Source organism: Vanessa cardui, chromosome 22 (genome assembly GCF_905220365.1).
Source record: "Vanessa cardui chromosome 22, ilVanCard2.1, whole genome shotgun sequence".
In the NCBI taxonomy this organism is placed as follows: domain Eukaryota; kingdom Metazoa; phylum Arthropoda; class Insecta; order Lepidoptera; family Nymphalidae; genus Vanessa; species Vanessa cardui.
The window spans coordinates 407,471-425,906 of NC_061144.1; the positions used below are offsets into that span (position 1 = coordinate 407,471).

The 18,436-nt window shown below is 31.6% G+C and overlaps 1 protein-coding gene across 1 annotated transcript; it reads left to right on the forward strand.

Annotated features, from left to right (window-relative positions):
- Positions 1–407: 407 nt before the first annotated feature.
- Positions 408–17,993, forward strand: LOC124539437 (inward rectifier potassium channel 2-like). The gene is made up of 10 exons (XM_047116834.1): positions 408–1,107; positions 4,395–4,536; positions 5,298–5,489; positions 11,188–11,259; positions 12,069–12,179; positions 12,530–12,636; positions 14,210–14,359; positions 16,251–16,370; positions 16,867–16,965; positions 17,740–17,993. The coding sequence occupies exons 1-10, from the start codon at positions 662–664 to the stop codon at positions 17,858–17,860; spliced, it is 1,560 nt and encodes a 519-aa protein (XP_046972790.1). The 5' UTR covers positions 408–661; the 3' UTR covers positions 17,861–17,993.
- Positions 17,994–18,436: the final 443 nt, after the last annotated feature.

Sequence of the window (18,436 nt, forward strand, 5' to 3'; positions counted from 1 at the left end):
GAGGACTCTCAAAAATTTGTTAAATATGCAATTATTTTTATTACTATTTAGTGCATTTTTATTTGTTTTAAAATAGTGTTTTGTTTGAAGTCGGTTTTTCTTTTTGTTAAAATTTTATTTATTTGCCTTATACATGACAACCAACACACTAAAACGCGAGAGAAACCGGGGGCGACTACTAGTCTATATATACATGAGATTACAAACTCAAAAACGTTGTATACAATTAAATTAAATTAAATTAAATATTCCATGATTTAAAAAAAAAAAACAATCGTAGTTAATTATTGGTCATTTATTGATAACACAATTAAAGTTTCCACAAGAAATAAAAAGAAAACATCGTCAAATATGATGTTCTGATAAAATGAGATTTAGTAAGCGCCTTTACGTAGATTAATCCACAGCATCCGCGCAAGGTCGCTCCGGCGCGCGCCGCCTAGTACTCACTCTTCACTCACGCAATTAGCACTGATAACAGTGATAACACTATCACTACACATCATAGAAATTACGTTCTTCGCTAATGTCAGTTAAATTTCAGTGAATTTATATAATAATAATAATAATTAAATCCAAATATTTATTATATAACTTAAATAATAAAAGTGCTAAAACTGATTAGTTTATTGATAGAAAAGTTATATTAAATAGTGTTGAAATGGAAGAAAACCTCAAGACACAGTGTACGGAATACGAAAAAATTAATCAACTTTACGACGAATGTCTCGATTATCTAAAAACAGTTAAAGGTGACTATCGAGAAGAAGAATTTGGCGAAAACGACGATCCAGGCTACGAAACGATACAAGACGTAAATAAAAACAAATCTGATGATACCAAATCAATTTATAGTGTACCAAATGAAAGCAACATTAAAACACACGTGGAATTGAAAATTGAAAATGAATTGAAATCGAATGAAAGCCTGAACTCGAGCTGTAAGTCTGAACGTTTGAAATGTTTATCTCAGCAACTGCCCAAGATAATTATTACTCAAAGTAATACAAGTTTAAATACAAATAAAGGTGAAAAGGCTACAGAAGCGAATCACATACAAGCTCCGCATCGGAAGAGCGCTATGAAAATATCTGAAAAGATTAAGAGGTGAGCATACCTACCATAAAAATAAAAAAAATAAACACGCTTTATAGTGTTCATTTGATACTTGTAACTAATTAGTTTTTGCAACATTCCATACTATTTTGTAAGTATCAAATTTGATCACATTTAGGCATTTACAATCTTATTATTGGTGTAACTTGTTCATATTTTGCATTTGTATGCATTTCGTAAATAGAATTGAGAAACATTGTGTATAAATCTACACGAGTCGAGTGAAAATTTGTGAAACATCTGTACAGCTTTCATGCTGGATATAGTTACCACCAGTGTATCTGCCGATTCACCCATGATATATTATCATGAGGAAACCTGCACTTGTCTTATTTTAACGAAATCATACCACATATTTATACACCAATACATTGGAGCAGCTTAGTGGCAATGAAAAAGAGAGAAATTTACAGTCTTTTCATTTACAAGGTGGAATAAGCTCTAAGCCTTCTCTTCTTCTCCCCAATACAAGAGACCTTAGCAGTGGAAAAATTGCAGTTTACCTCTTTTTAAATTTATCTAAAGCCTTAAAAGTATTTTTATAACCCTGAGATTAGTTATTATTGCGTACGAGTATAATAATATATTTTACAACATATACAATAATTAAAACAGAACTAAGTGTTTGTTGATTTTCATAATAGTGAGAGAAAACGTTTCAATATTTACATAATAAAAAGACGGTCTTGCCTGCCTTAAGACGGCATGTTACTACACAAACATTATGACTTCGATGTATATCTAACGGAATAACATAAAAATGAGTCAAAGTGTACAATTTATTACACAAAATCCACGGACATTTGAATTATCTGTAAGATATGTCTAATTAGTCATATTTTTTTCTAAATTCTGAACATTTCAAGTGTACAATTAAGTATAAACAATAAGATTAGCTTTCCTTAATTCCTCTGAAATACGTCATTTTACTTAACAAATTATTACTATAAACTAATAATGTAAAAGTTACACAATAACAATTTGTCAAGTAATTAATTTAATTACACATTAATAAGAATAAAAAATATTCAGAACTAAAAACAACAAACTCATGCATTATTCATAATCTCCTTAAATAAGGAGAAATAAAAAATATTCCGCGCGATATACACATGGATAAAGTCACAGTGATCTCGTTCATAACATATTTATATATTTACATGCTACACATATTTGTCATACTAATAAAAATACCGCTATGGAAGTTAACGTACTGTAATATCAGCGTTTTAAGAAATTAAATCTTAAGAAATATATTGATAAGGATTGATTTAGAAAAAAAGAATTACGAATTGGGATGTTTCGTTTTTATTGTAATTGTTTAGAGTATTTTAAAAATTTAAATTTCTGTTTTTTTTTTTTTATAAATAATAACATCGTTGAGGACATACAGGGTCCAGTAAATTAGTTATATCAAATAGTAAACAGTAGTATTCATTGGGCACACAAAACGTATATACATATAGTATATTCTAAAACGAGTGAATTGAGGTGATTCTGTAAGAATTCACTTTGTTTTTCACTTGTGAAATATCGACACCAAACTTACGGTGATACGTCTTTTTATAAGTGTATCCTATACATTTATGATGATTATAAATAATGTCGCATATTCCAATATTTCACGCCAGTTTCGGCCATTATAAAATGAGTTGACTCTTTTCATAAAAGTCCTGTAGATTCGCTAAAACCATCTAACATAATTCATTATATACCACATCAAACCATTGTAGTATAAATATATTTTTTTTTATATGTAACATGTTTATTTGAATTTATGGAAGAGAGCAACTACATTCTAAGACAGCATTATCTCGCATTAAAATGCATATAGCACATGTAGCATTTTGCTTCTGAGCCATCATACATTGTAAATAAGCCTCGCTATGCGGTAGTTATATTACACGAACGATTTAATATTTGTTCTGTGATTAAACAATAATGTAACACACGCGCATATCGCATAATTATTATATTATTTGTATGTGTGTAGTTTACTTTTCTTTGTATCGTTGACGTAAGGCATGTGGAATGTAGAAAGTTCTTAAAGTATACAATAGAAACACGCTTTTGACACCTCAATCTAAAAAAAAAGTCTAAATTTGAAATAGTATCTGTAGTGTACACAGATCTGTAATGATATAATAAATATTATTGGCCTTATATTGAAAACCTATTTGCAAACAAACTACATACACCATCACCGGTATTAGATTTATTGCTATTATCATCAATCAATTCACTAGGAATTGTCGATGAACCTCCTTGCATTGTTTTTACATATGAAAATAACTTTTTTGGATTGGATTTTACTGCAGTTTCAACCCCACTTATATAACGAAAATAACAAAAAAGAAAGTGTGTGTGCACGGCGAGTGGATATTTAAATATAATATATATTTATATGTAACTTGTAAAACAATCTTACAATCATATATGTGAACATTATAGTATCATTTCTGCAAAGCGCAGTTGAATATGGAATAATAATATTCCAAAAAGAGTTTATATTTGTACATATTTTTTTTCATTCCTGCATAATGAGACGTCTAACACCTCGTATGAAAACTATCAATATCCGGTACAGGGGTTTATTAGACTCCGTAACGTTTAAGAAATGAAACCTCGATATCATGCGATGCTGTAATGTGATCGAATTGGTCAAAGAAATCCCGTATTTAGTGGGTACACCATAGCATTCTATTTTTAATAGGCTTAATGTATTTAGCACTTTCCTAAAGTTAAGTTTTGTGAACAAGACGTCTTTAAATTTATCATAGATTTGGTAAATTCACCATGAATATAAGAAACTATTAACAATAGACTAACAGACTGCTTCCTGAATTTCGTAAGTACGAACGAAATATCCTTTAGAAGTTTCGATTTTAAGCAAAACTCTCCTTTCATTAATCAGAAGTCGTCGCTCATCCAGAGCGATGTTTATACATATTCCTAAATAACCTGGGTAAGTTAATAGCGACAGACCAATACACGGCAAGTTCTGAAGATGAGATTCTATGGATACCTATGGATTTTTCCTACTTAATCTTTCCTATTGACTCGTCAAACAATATTCCGGTCCCAAGGGTCTGAATGGTTTTTAAATACAGCATATCTTTATTAACAAATAGTTAATCTAATACAAATAGTACTTTCACATGTGGCTTTTAGAATCCGGGATTGGAAGGTTCCAAAAAAAAAAAATTAACTGTAACAATTATAGAGATTATTAATTCAATATACGCTATAATATACGCTCTATTATACTTCATTTTCAGAACGGAACCACCTCTTCGTTACAAAGCACACTGCGATTTACCGAAGCGACTCGTCTCCAAAAGTGGCGTGGAGAACGTGGCTCTGATATCGAATGTACCCTTTGAAAAGATTCGTCTGTTAAATGACACATTTCATACGTTGGTAAGTTGGTTAAAGGGCTTGTGTAATCCCGACGAGGTAGCCACTTGCTCGTCATATATTCTACCACCTTACGTATCAGTAACCCTTACTTTTGTTGTGTTCCTGTTGGAAAAGTAAGTGAGCCACTGTTACTACAGACACAAGGGATATTACATATTAATTCCTATAGCCGACGGAGCATTGAGAGTGTAAGAAGATGTAGAGTTAATTTAGAAGAACAATAATAAATCACTAATCGTAAAATTCTTGATGTTACCTGGAAGCAAAACACAAAAATAACCGTAATAGCCGCATTATAAAAAAGATAAACTATAGCCAAAACACGTCTATGGTCTGAAAATTATAAATAAAGTATTAAATGGTCTTACTTGAAAACATTACTTAATAGACGTTGGAACGCCAATTCATCTCTTTTTTCATCATTGAAGTGGTATTTGAAAGAAGAAGACAACGTTATTTAACTAAACACCTACAAAATGTCTAGCTCTAATAGTCCCATCTAGGGGTATTAGAAAGTTTTACCAGAACAAAGCAAAATTAATTTGTTAAGTTCAAAGCTATTTTTTTTTTATTTTAAAGTATGTCTGTTTATAATTATTATAATAACTTTTAGATACTGTGTCAAAGACTTTCCACGGACTTATTTGGATTCTATTGTTTCCCTGCCTAGACACAGTATATATATGGTCGATAAATGTATGGGATAAAAATACGAATATTAATGATACCTGGTTACCAGAGAATTGTTTTGATGTCCTCAGATAAATCTTCGCTGGCGCTGGATTGTAATTGGCACGGTGGTGGTCCACTTCACCATCTGGTTAGTTTTTGCTGTTTTCTGGTACATCACTGCTTTGGCCCACTACGACTTCGAGCCGGAACCCCCTCAAAGAGCTTGCGTCACCGGCGGAAAGGACTTTGTGACCATCTTTCTTGCTTCAGTTGAAGCTCAGGTACGTGAAAGTATGAAGTTTATTCCGATCAGATTCTTGGATCATTAATACTTAGAATTTTTCATGACATGTATGTAGGTGGACTGACAAATAGCCCACTAAATATCATGACAGTCAGCAGTGTTAACGCTCTCTTGCCTCGGATAACACGTAAAGGTGATGTTAACGCGTCAATTAACTATGGTTGTCGTTACCTTATCATTGAATTAAGAGTGTAAGGGAATAAATTATGCATCTGTGAACATGCACACACCTAACCATTTACCGATCAGTACAATACTCTTGGTAACTTGAGTGATGCTTGGTAAATGGTACTTTTTGATTTTTTTCTATAAATAATGGTGCTTATACAAGCCTCTTCCGCGAGTACCAAGACGTACGTTATCAAGACGTTGATCTTGGATTTTGTTAGTGTTTGCGCGATGATAAGTCATTTACGTCTAAAATTAGCTCGCTCATTTTTATCTAATGTTGCTTAAGGTTTAATTTTTATTTACTCTTTTATTTTTTATGTAATTAGGTATTATGGGTTATTTCTCTTTAAAATCTAAGTTTACTTATTACTTTTTGTAAATAATTTGCTAAAAGTCTCTGTAAATACTGTCGCGATTTTGTTGCTTATATCTATTTGATAATTTCAGGGAAGTATTCGCCTTTCAGTGCAATTTTTAATTGATTTAGGTAAAGTCATGAACCTTTAAAAAGAAGCGTAAGTATATACAAATGCACAAAAAAATGTATATACTGTTTGGACTTAAACTCTAGTTCGAGCCAGAAAATAGGCATATTTTTTTCGTCGAAAAGTTCTCAGAAGCAGACCAGGAATGGAAGTATATTTACTCAGGTGTGTCGGATAGAATGTAAAGCCTTTTGAATTTTTTTCGGTCTCGGTGGTTTTACCATCCTATCGAATTATAAGTCAGGAAAAAGTCAAACAGGGATACATAGCCTTACTGCACGCAGCATTTATACGTAGATCAAATAGATACGATATTATAGAAATGCACTTCCTTGTATATACAAGAAATAGGAATTCTATGTATATACATAGAAAATATATAAAGATAAAATTAGTACCTAATATAGCATATGCTCATTAGTCATTTACGGTACAGATCAAAGGGAACCGAATAATCGTTTCCAATTAGTCAAATTTGGTCAACCGCTTCCAATTAATTAATTTGGTAATTTCCAATTGAACTCGACCATTATTTCGGCGATTGGTTAAAACGTATATTTTACTTGAAATAATGAAATTATTGTATTCTCATTGATTCTATTTTGAAATTTTAATAAATACAATAACGCAAGAATGTCCCACAGTTGGGAAACGTTCGCTTATTCCACCACGCTGTGTATTTTTTGTATTATAGGTAGGTACAAATGGGACTAAAAAATACATTGGTAAAAAAGGCGTATTATGGTGTGGTGTTAAAAGGTGTTAAAAAGGCGTGGAATTAATATCTGTTGACTCCCAGGCAGGATATATTCATTTAAATAATTGTATTAACTAACATGAATTCATGATTCTAGAATCAGAAATGTAAAATATCCTCATTGGTTCTCGAAAGCATTAATTAAGGCACTAAATGAAAAAAATAAAATAAGATTAAGATTCAAAAAGTATCGGAACCCGCTGGATGAACTTGCTTTTGATTTGCTTAAAAAACGTTGTGATAAGATGGCTCTGAGTTGTTTCAACTCATATATGTCATTCTTGGAACGTAAACTAATCTCTAACCCCAATTATTTCTGGAGTTATTTAAAAATTAAAAGGGGCGGGAATAATAAAATTCCCGCCGTTATGTCTAATGGTGTCCGAACCTCCGATTGCTGGGAAGAGATATGTAGCTTTTTTGCTTTACATTTTTCTAGCGTTTATGTGAATAATAATGACCAAACCAAATATATTTCAAGAGACTGCAAAACTTGTAATACACTACATTTTATCACAATTTCTCAAAAGCAGGTTAGCGACGCACTCAAACAGCTTGATATAAAAAAGGGTGCTGGACCGGACAATATTCCTCCTATATTTTTCCAGAGTAATGCGCAGAAACTATCAATTCCCTTAACTTTAATATTCAATATGTCTTTAGAAACTGGAAAATTTCCTAATCTGTGGAAGGAAACCAATATCGTTCCGATTTACAAGGACGGTGACAAATCTCTTATAACTAACTATAGACCAATTGCTATTCTGTCAGTTTTGGCAAAAGTTTTTGAAAAGCTCATATGTCCATTTTTTACTTGGCATGTATCGCAGTTAATAATTGAGGCCCAGCACGGTTTTTACAGGGGGCGATCTACTGCAACTAACTTAACTTCATACGTCGAAGACCTAATTGATGCTGTAGATTGACGAATCCAGGTAGACGCGGGACCGACTTCAGTAAGGCCTTCGATACCGTAAATCATGCTATTCTATTAGACAAACTAAAATCTTACGGGATATCGAATCCTTTGCTTAGTTGGTTTGATTCTTATCTGAAAAATCGCAATGCTAGAGTAGTTGTAAATGGTTATACTTCCAATTCCTTTCAGGTCTTGTCTGGCATCCCACAGGGTTCTCATCTAGGACCACAATTGTTTACAATTTTTATCAACGATATTGGTGAATGTTTTAAACACTCACAAATATATCTTTTCGCAGATGATTTAAAAGCTACGGCTAGGATTAAGGATTCTTCCGACTCTATTATGTTTCAAAATGATTTAGATAGACTAGCAGAGTGGTGCATAGAAAACAAAATGGCTTTAAATGTAGCAAAATGCAAACATATTAAATTTACAAAAAACAAATATAAAAAACCGACGGTATATTATATAAATGGGGAAGAACTTAAAGAGGTAGACATTATTCGCGACTTGGGTATAAATTTCGATCAAAAACTTAAATTTGATAAACATATCGAAATCTTAGTCCTGAAGGCATCGAAAATACTAGGATTTTTAATAAGAGAATCTAAGAACTTCAAGCAGCCAGCTACAAAAATTGTTATGTACAATGCATTGGTTAGAAGTAATCTAGAATACTGCAGCGTAGTTTGGTCTCCTAGATACAAAAATCGTATCGATAGACTTGAGTCCATCCAGAAAAAAATCATTAGATATTTAACTTATAGTTGCAAGCTTAGCAAAGTACTCAAATCTTACGATGAACGTATTGAATATTTCAAACTCGCTCCATTGTCGAAACGTAGAAGTCTTTTTCAATTAATATTTTTAAGTAGAATCGTTACTGGGTCGATTATTAATTCAGACCTATTACAAAAACTTACTTTTAATGTTCCCACCAGATTACCTAGGTCAAATAATTTGCACTTGTTTAATAAACCAAAGCATTACACAAACCTTAAACTACATAGTCCAATTTCACAAATGTATGATGCTTATGATGAATATCAACACAGTGTCGATCTAAATGTTACGTCCATTGCGTCCATGAAAAATATCGTACTGGGCAACAAAAATGAAGTCTAAGTTGATACATCCTGTCCCATATATATATTTATTACATCGCTTTTTTTTTTGTTTTTTTACTTCCTTTTAATTAAGATTGAAATAATTTTTTAATTAGGTTAAGATGTTGATTGTTTTCTTTTAGTGCATGCTGTGTTCTTCTATAAGTAATTGTGACACTTAGAACAGAATGTTATTTTTGTTATATTTTATTATTATAAACAGTGTACAAATTGTTGAAGAACCAAATAAAATAAATAAATAAATAAATAAATAAATGAATGTATTTTTTTAAATGTTGAAAAAGTGTAACTACTGAGTTTCTTGTCGGTTCTTCTCGGTGGAATCTACTGTCCGAACCGGTGGTAGGTTCACTTAATTGTTAATTGACGATTCAAAAGTGCTTGTGCCTACTTGAATAAAGTTTATTTTGATTTTGATCATAACCCTTTTACAAATTAGCCTTAAGAAATATTAAACACTAGTCGTACCCGGCGGTTTCGCTAGCGTGTTAGGGTGTTAGTTGCCAAGTTTGAACATTAATATAATAATATAGATTATAAATCTGAAAGTAATTCCGTCTTTGTCTGTAGCTTTTTCAAGACAAAACTAATGAACCGAATTTGATGAAATTTGTTATTAAGCAAACTTGAACTCAGAGAAAGGACATAGACTACTTTTTGCTGAGAACATTTATTAACATAAGAATTAATAACATTAAATGCTTAAATATATACAGATATGAAATAAAACTAGTTACTGTACAAATCTTGACTGCGTTTAATGATGACAAGAATGCTAGAAGCATTTCCCCGTTGAATCGCAATTCCGATCCTCTGGCCAAAAAACGAACCAGCCCTCCTGTCACCAGTGTAGGCAATGAGGCGAGGTGTTATACTTTTGATGAAGCTTTTTGCTTAACACATGACAAGCAACACCCTTAAACTCGAACAAATGCCGCGGGCGACGACTAGTATTAGTATAGAATCAACGTCAACGCGATTTTATTCCTCTCTGAATATTAAACACGCAAATGTGAAACTAGAATTTGAATCCATATCTTTCGATAAACAAGTCTAACGAGTAAATCATTTCATTATAAACTAAGGCGATTACAATTTTGTTTATTTTTCCATACATATCTGTCTGTCTGTTCGCTGTATATATGGAGTGATAACAGTTGTCACGTGCGGAATCTTTCCTGTCATTATAAAGGCGTGTATCATCCATTAAGGAATAACGCAATGCTCGTTTCATGATTCTCCATGGAGACATGGCTTAATCAAACTTTATTGATAAATTGCTCAATCACCAGATCACGTTTCCAGACACGCGGCGCAATAATTATCACACTTTGAACTTCAATTTCAATTGATTTTCGAGCATAGATTTGAACTATCTATATTATTATATTAATATTATAAATGTGAAAATAACTCTGTCTGTTTGTTTATCTTTCACGACCAACTGCTACCGCTGAATCGGTTCAGTGGTTTGGTATCGGTGTAGTCAATTTGATGAAATTTGGTATGAAGCAAACATGAACTCCAAGAAATTTTTTGTAATCCGACATGGATTTACTTCCAATTCTTCACATTAGAGCACATCTTTCTTTAAAACAACAATTTTCAACAATGTACAATGATTTAAACAGAATAAAAGGTACAAAAACTTTGAAAACAATTTAGCGTCACATTTCGACATAATGCGGAAGAAAAGTGAGCTCTTAGACAAATGTCAAAGACCATTTCAAAGATAATATAAAGATAATAAATCGCAATTAGTTCAGGAACGCACAATGCACAAAAAGTGTATTTATTTCAAATGTCAAATTTAGCGGTATTTTTAAATTATGCATTAACATAACCCTAGAAATTGTTGTCAAAGTCAAATGACAGATGTCATCCGATAATTTATGATAGAAATTTTATATTTTTTTGTCGAAATATTTTAAAGATGCATGCAACATGTAACGTGCGCCACAATTACGTTACAGGACAGGCTACTTTTTTCCTAACACCAAAACCTTAAAACTCTAGCGAAGTCACTTGACATTTTATACAATTAGCTTCACATTAAATTACATAGATAATGATTGATGAGTAGCTTTTTTGTTTTTATTTTTAAATAAGGGCAAAGATTCATCTGAATGTCAGTCATCGATAAACAAATAAGGGCGAGAATTATGGGATAAAGTATATTTATATTTTTGTAATATTGTTTTATTTATTTTCAGACAACTATTGGGTTTGGAGATCGCGCTATCGATGAAGAATGTCCCGAGTCAATATTTTTATTCATCATGCAGGTATGAGAAATATTGAAAAGAAAAACATTAAAATGTATTGTAAACACACCATCAATGTTCGACTGCTTGAAAAAGGCATCGGAAAAGAGGCTTTCGAAGAAATTCCATATCGCTGCTCCAAGTTTTTAGGTCCAAACCTTTTCCTCAAAGGGAGAACATGCCTTAGCCCAGCAGTGGTACATTTACAAGTTGTTGTTGTTGTTGCTCCAAGTTTGGGTGCGCATGTGGCGGAATTTTATTAGTCTTGGATTAAGATTCATGTATTTTAACAACTCTGTTATCTCGGCTCTGCATGATTGTATCATTTCATTTATATTACTTTGCATAAATCACATAATGCAAAGAATAATAATAACTATTTATATTAGTCTGATAAAAATATTTGTTTTGTGTGATTATAGAAAAGTTATCTTCATCTCAGTATAACCGATAACAATATTTATAAAATAATTTAGTTGGTTAAATTCAGATGTAATAATTCAGTTTAATATAATGATTGATGGTTATGTGAGTTCTAACATATAAATATATCGGTAATTGAAATGAATATTTGAATAACTTACGTGATTAAAAATGTTATATCAAACGAGTATATTTAATAGTTCCGCTTCAAAAAATACTCAACAATTTTGCGCCTCTATATTTTATTGCGCCTGTGTAAATAAAATAGCAATTTGCCTACTTGTGAAATTGCATTTTAAAGGCATATGTCAAAGGAATGAATGATTACATATTATTATAGTTTCTATTTATTTGTTTGTGTATCTTGTGTGAATATGACTATATTCTTTGACCTACTTTGTCACCAGTTAATTCTCGGCACCGGCCTGTCTGGCGTATTGACGTGCGTCGTGTATGCTAAGCTAACGAGACCCGAAAAACTATCAAGAGATGGCGTTGGTTTTAGCAAAAAGGCTGTTGTAAGTCTTCAAATCCATAACCATAACATAATCAAACAATTCATATATATCAATAATAAGTAAGTCATCGTTTGAGAAATTAAACGCAATAAAATATTCGTTTTACTATACTTAGACCGGATATTTGTTCTATTTTTACGATTATTTACGATTCTATTTAGAATATTGTTAATTATAAATTAATATGTGTACGGACAATGCATGAAAATAAAATTGTTAAAATTAACGCACATTTCATTATTATGTCACTAGATGGCGTTAATAGTAGAGTGAAAATAATATAATTTTTAATTTTTTTCGTAACGCAAGTCGTAAACTTTGTTTTATTAAATAATTTCTTTTTTCATTAGATTTGCATGCGTGATGGCCGGCTGTGTCTCATGATCCGTGCTTGGGACCTCAACTACGATCACATCATCAGCTCGGAATTCACCGCACATTTCATTCACACCCGTAGGTAAGCTAATAGGAATATACAAAAACTAATTACTGATAAATATGCACTTAGAATAAAGACAGTAGAAAAAATATTTTATTTTATTAAAAATTTGATTTAAATGAAGGCGGCGAGTTTTCTTAAATTAATATAAATATGTACTTATATAAACACTTGATTACCTCGTCGTGCTACCAGGTATAATAAAAATCTGCAAAGCCAGATGTCCTGTGTTCGGATGAGTGTATGAAATTGAGGGAATAGAAATTGCATACATGTGCAAAAACGAAAATATGTTATAAAATATTTTTCATTCACGTAGCACATATAAATCATAATTTTACAAGGATAATTTTGATACCAAACTACCAACGGTGCGAAGTGTTGATCCCACCGAGAAGAATCGCCAAAAAACTCAGTAGTGACTCTTTTACAATGTACATGTACACAACAAGTTACATACAATAATAATATTATTATATTTATGTGTCCTGTACGAACATTGACGAATAACCCCGCACTTTTCTATCATTTATATAATTTATATCCCCTGCACTGTTGCGGCTGTTGTGGCCAAAATCATTGAGAAGGAGTACAAATTATATACAATTATTATTTAAATTTAGGAGGAGTACAAATTATTATTTATGTATTTTTCTCATGAATCAATCAATCATTCTGTGTGAAAACAATAAACACATACTTACTGATTGTTTCGTTAACATTTCCGAAATAAATATTTTTATTTGTCATATTGTTCTTTATATTAGTTAACTTTGGATTTTGTCTGGGTTGGTGCCATTCACTCATAAGAGATTCTAACGCCCATCACCAATCCTTACTATTATTATGTTTCGGTTTGATGCCTGATTAAGTCTATGTACATAACGCCTTAGTTCCCAAAGTTGGTGACCGATTTTCGATGTATAAATTGCTTACGATGCCAATGTCTCTGCAGTGGTGACTACTTACCACCAGTTGGTTCATTTGTCCGCTTACCAATGTGGTGATAAGTACTGGTAATATACATATGTGTGTATGAACCTATTACATAACAGCGAACAAGAACAAACAAACTATTACGTGAGACGGGTAATTGGCATAACCTTGGCACTTGCCAATTGGCTTTAACGGTCTCGTTAATCGAACGTCTCGATTAATTGTGGTGACGTTTTGGCGACGTAATTATATCGTCGTTCCAACAATGATGGAAATTTTTTGGTGTCTAGCAGGTTCTATATTTAGACAGAAAAAAATAAATATTTACAATGTATTGAAAACGAAAATATACTTTATTAGAATAGGCTAGCTACCACCACTAATTCTAAATAGAATAACTAGTTAAAACAAAACATAATAACCAAATATAAAATAACTAAAGACCTTTATAAAATTTAACGTTAGGTAATTAATTTATTTAAGCTCTACTATCTAAGACTAAAATTAATTCATAAGATATTATATTAAAGTATATCTCTACATAGAGACATACTTAACTTATTTAATTAATATTCTTTATTTTATAGTAAAAGTAATTTCGATATGTTTACGATATTATTATTTGTATATTAAGACCTCTTTTGTTATTTTTCAGAACAAAGGAAGGCGAAGTTATCCGATATTACGCACACAGTTTGCGCCTACAGCAGCGACAATTCCTACTGTGGCCTGTTACCCTGGTACACGAAATCGATGAGTCGAGTCCATTCTACAAACTCACACCGCAGGACATCGCTCAGAATAGGTACCTAGAGAGTTATATCTAACTTCTGATCTCTTCTGGTAGCCTAGTATTATTATTTTTTCCATTACGTCATATCAGAGTTGTTTTTTTTTCTTGGCCCGTGTGGTCGTTTAGACACAATGTGCCACAAGAAAAGCATGTTTCTAACGCAAATAATTTTCAATACATATTTTTAAAGAATTATTTTCTATGAAATCATTTATTTACAAATTCGATTAGAAATCGTAACTATGAGAAAACCTTTCGAACACATAATATTGTATATTATATAAATTAGTACTTGCATATACATTTTAATATTATAAATTTCTTACATAAAACCTCATTTCTAAATTATGATCATTATCAATATTTAATATGTGTTGCCAAAATTAAAATGTCAGTCCAAAGAAAGAAACGCTTATGTGCCCTAATAATACAGTCTATAATTATCGTGTAAATGATTATATTATTTTGAATTTATAATATAAACAACGGGGAAATGCTAGCATTCTTGCCACCATTCCACCCGGTCAAGATTTATACAGTAACTAGTTTTAGTTCACATTTGTACATATACATATATTTAAGCATTTAATGTTCTTAATTCTTATGTTAACAAAGAGATTATAAGTTTTTAATACACAAAGTCGTACGTAATATAAGTTTCGTCGTGTCTTCTCTGTACGGTATCTATCTGTCCACTGATTCAACAGATTCTACTATCGCATGTTATCCTGGTACATCAAATCGATGAATCAAGACTGCTCTGCGTTAATCTGTAGCTCACACAATGGTTGTGTGGATAGTATTAGGATTTATGAGAGTTATGTGTACACTTCAATGTGAACTCCTTTTGTTATCTATAGCTCTGGTACATTAAATCGTTGCCTAGTTGTATACATTTGAACTCGCAGTACTTTATTTACTATGTTTTCCTGGTACATACATACAACCTATGCATATCATGCAAATATAACTTTAGTCATTAATTAAACGATATAATTAGATTATATTAGTTATGATTTAAAATTTAAGAATTAAGATGGAATAAATTGATTATGTATCATAGTTTTAGGTTAAAAATATTGGAAAAACTTCAATCATTCAAATTTCAACTTTAAATTACAATTAAAATTGACATTAAAATAAAGGGGGTGATAACCCAAGATATCTTTATTGTCAAAAGTCTCGGTAAAGCGACTTTTTATCTCACATATTTAAAAAAAATTAATTACAAAACAAGTAAGTAAAAAAATTAAACAAAGTAAATGGACTTAGTATATAAACTCGCCTTCCTGACACACATGCGGGCTGGTAATACTTGTCTGTTTATGAAAGCTAGCGGTCTATAATTTAATGAATAGATCTACACTCTTCACGGCTATTGGAATAGCCTTCCTTATCGTATGTTACACTCCACTTGTCGAATAAGTTAAACACATCGACTGTTACTACACTTTTCCTATCTAAGTGTTTTTGTGTATTGATAAGTAGGCGAATTAAAAAAATCAAAGTTACCATCAAATAATATGACTATATTTAAGTAAAAATTTATTTAATTTTGACGACCTCCATGGTCGAGTGGTGTGTACACCGGTTTTCATGGGTACGCCACTCTGAGGTCCCGGGTTCGATTCCCGGCCGAGTCGATGTAGATTACCATTAGTTTTCTATGTTGTCTTGGGTCTGGGTGTTTGTGGTACCGTCGTTACTTCTGATTTCCATAACACAAGTGCTTCAGCTACTTACGTTGGGATCAGAGTAATGTATGTGATGTTGTCTCATATTTATTTATTATTTTATTTATTTAATTTCAACCCGGTGACCAGGACACAACCTGATGTACATAATGCTGTCTGTATTTCTACTGTTCTATTAATAAAGGATAAATATATTTTAAATTCTTCAGCTACGAGGTCACAGTTAGTCTAAGAGGTGCCTCTGCGTCGATGGGTACCTTCACGCAGAGCCAGACTTCCTACCTGCCTAGAGAGGTAGTGTGGGGGTATCGCTTCCCCCCAGTCGTTAAGTGAGTATTATTGTATACTTATTTCATAGACAGATCTTTTCCTTTTAACAATAAATAAATAAGAAGCTTACGTTATGAATATTCTAATGAAGCATAATATTTTTTTAAGATTTACAAAAAATATTATTTTAGTATAAATTTGATATAATTTCATTTTGTAAACTTTTATATAATAATATTAATTTGATCAAGGTTATTTAAATATTTGTTATTTAACGTAATATTATTAAATACATATAAAATATGTATTTGTTAAAGTACATTTTATTTAGTTGTGACCCCCTCCCTATATTTTTCCACCAAGCAGGAATACTTACTATTAATACATACTATATTTAATACCCAGCAACCCATAATTGCGGCCAGATTTAATTAGGTAACCGTATATCATAATAAACAGGAAAAAAATTAGCTTTAATTTACCTTTGTCGTAAATCTATATTAACGACAAAGTTATATATATGTTAAAGTATATTTCAGCTATGACTATTTTCAGGTACGATATTCACAAGCAGAAATACGTCATAGACCATTCCAAGTTAGACGCCATCGAACAGACTGACACTCCGTTCTGCAGCGCTTACCACTTAGAAAGGTAACTTGACCACCACACACCGTTTATTTAATATTGAATAATCTATAAGATGGCTGAATAAATTGAATTATTTTGGGAATAAATATTCAAAGGAGACTAGCCATCTGTGCAGTACATATAATAGGCTATTTGACAATGCGAAAAATAAATTGTAAATTATTGTAATCAGCGTATATTATGAGGTTAAAAATGGTAATTTACTAACGAAAGTTGAAAATAATATTTAATTTATTTAAAAATCCATAAATAAAAATGCATTTTTTCAAACGTTTGTCACGTGACACAAAACGCTCCTGATTGGCCGGACTTATGAAGAAGTCACTTTCTTGTTAACCTTGCTTTTCTACTATATGTACCACAGATTAAAATACAAGAAAGTGACGTCACCGACCCCATTGCAGCGCCATATTGTCCAAGTTGCGTTTTTGCGCGCTATTTTAATATGATATTTATCGGTAAATATGGTACATATTACATACATACATACATTACATAGTACTAGAAATAAAAAAATCTACTTTTACTGGGTTTCTTAACTTCTACTAAATAATATAAAATGGATTTTAAAAACCAGTCAAATAGCCTATACTGTGCAAGTGCATTTTCTTCGGCTTTCAACACAAAGAGTTCATAGAGGCACTATCGAGGATCAGGGTCATAATTATTTGAATATAATTTCGCGTCGATAAATCCAATTAAATTTCGAATATTTTTTATGCATTTGATAAATTTAAAAATACTTCGAATTAATCATATTTCTTTATTATATTCAAGCAATGGAAAAACTCCTGAAAAGTCAGAACCACCCGGCACACCTGGCAGCTTTCAAGACAGGATATCAACCTTCTATCTTGGCAGGACATCGTCTTTCAAGAGGAAGGAAATGAAGACTTGAAAAAATTATAATTTGAGAAACGATTTAAAAATGTATACTCTTGTTCCGGCGATAGTCTTGTATACCTAACTCATAATTTTATATTAAACTTGATATATTGTATCTAGATAATAATAAACAAAATTGAAGTGTCTGTCTGTGATTTCTAAATAATTTTATAAGTTAACACGCCAATTTACAAATTGCAAGTTTCCTCCCCAAAACAAATGCAACCGTTATTTTGTCACAAAATGATCTTGAATTTCTTGAGTATGATATGCAAAACTGACCATACTAGCTGGACGTTTTAAGGATCAAAATAGAAAATCACCTTCAATCGGTTTACGACATTTCACGATCGAGATCTAGAGTGAGTTCTCACCAGTACCTAGTCTCGAGGGAAATTGACATTCTTGTACAAAAATAAATAGAAAAGACAGATATCATATACTGCGCACTGTTATGTGTGTGGAGTTAGTTACTTTAATACTTTTGGTAAAGTAATTTTTACAAAGTATCATAACAAAAAGACTTAAATCTTATCCTGTGTTAGATTTTCAAATGATTTTTATCGGCAAAACTTAATCTCTATTAAGA

Coding starts and splice junctions, on each gene's coding strand:
- LOC124539437 (XM_047116834.1), top strand. CDS start 662: ATGGAAGAAAACCTCAAGACACAGTGTACGGAATACGAAAAAATTAAT. Junction 1,108..4,394: donor ATATCTGAAAAGATTAAGAG/GTGAGCATACCT, acceptor CTTCATTTTCAG/AACGGAACCACCTCTTCGTT. Junction 11,260..12,068: donor TATTTTTATTCATCATGCAG/GTATGAGAAATA, acceptor CTTTGTCACCAG/TTAATTCTCGGCACCGGCCT.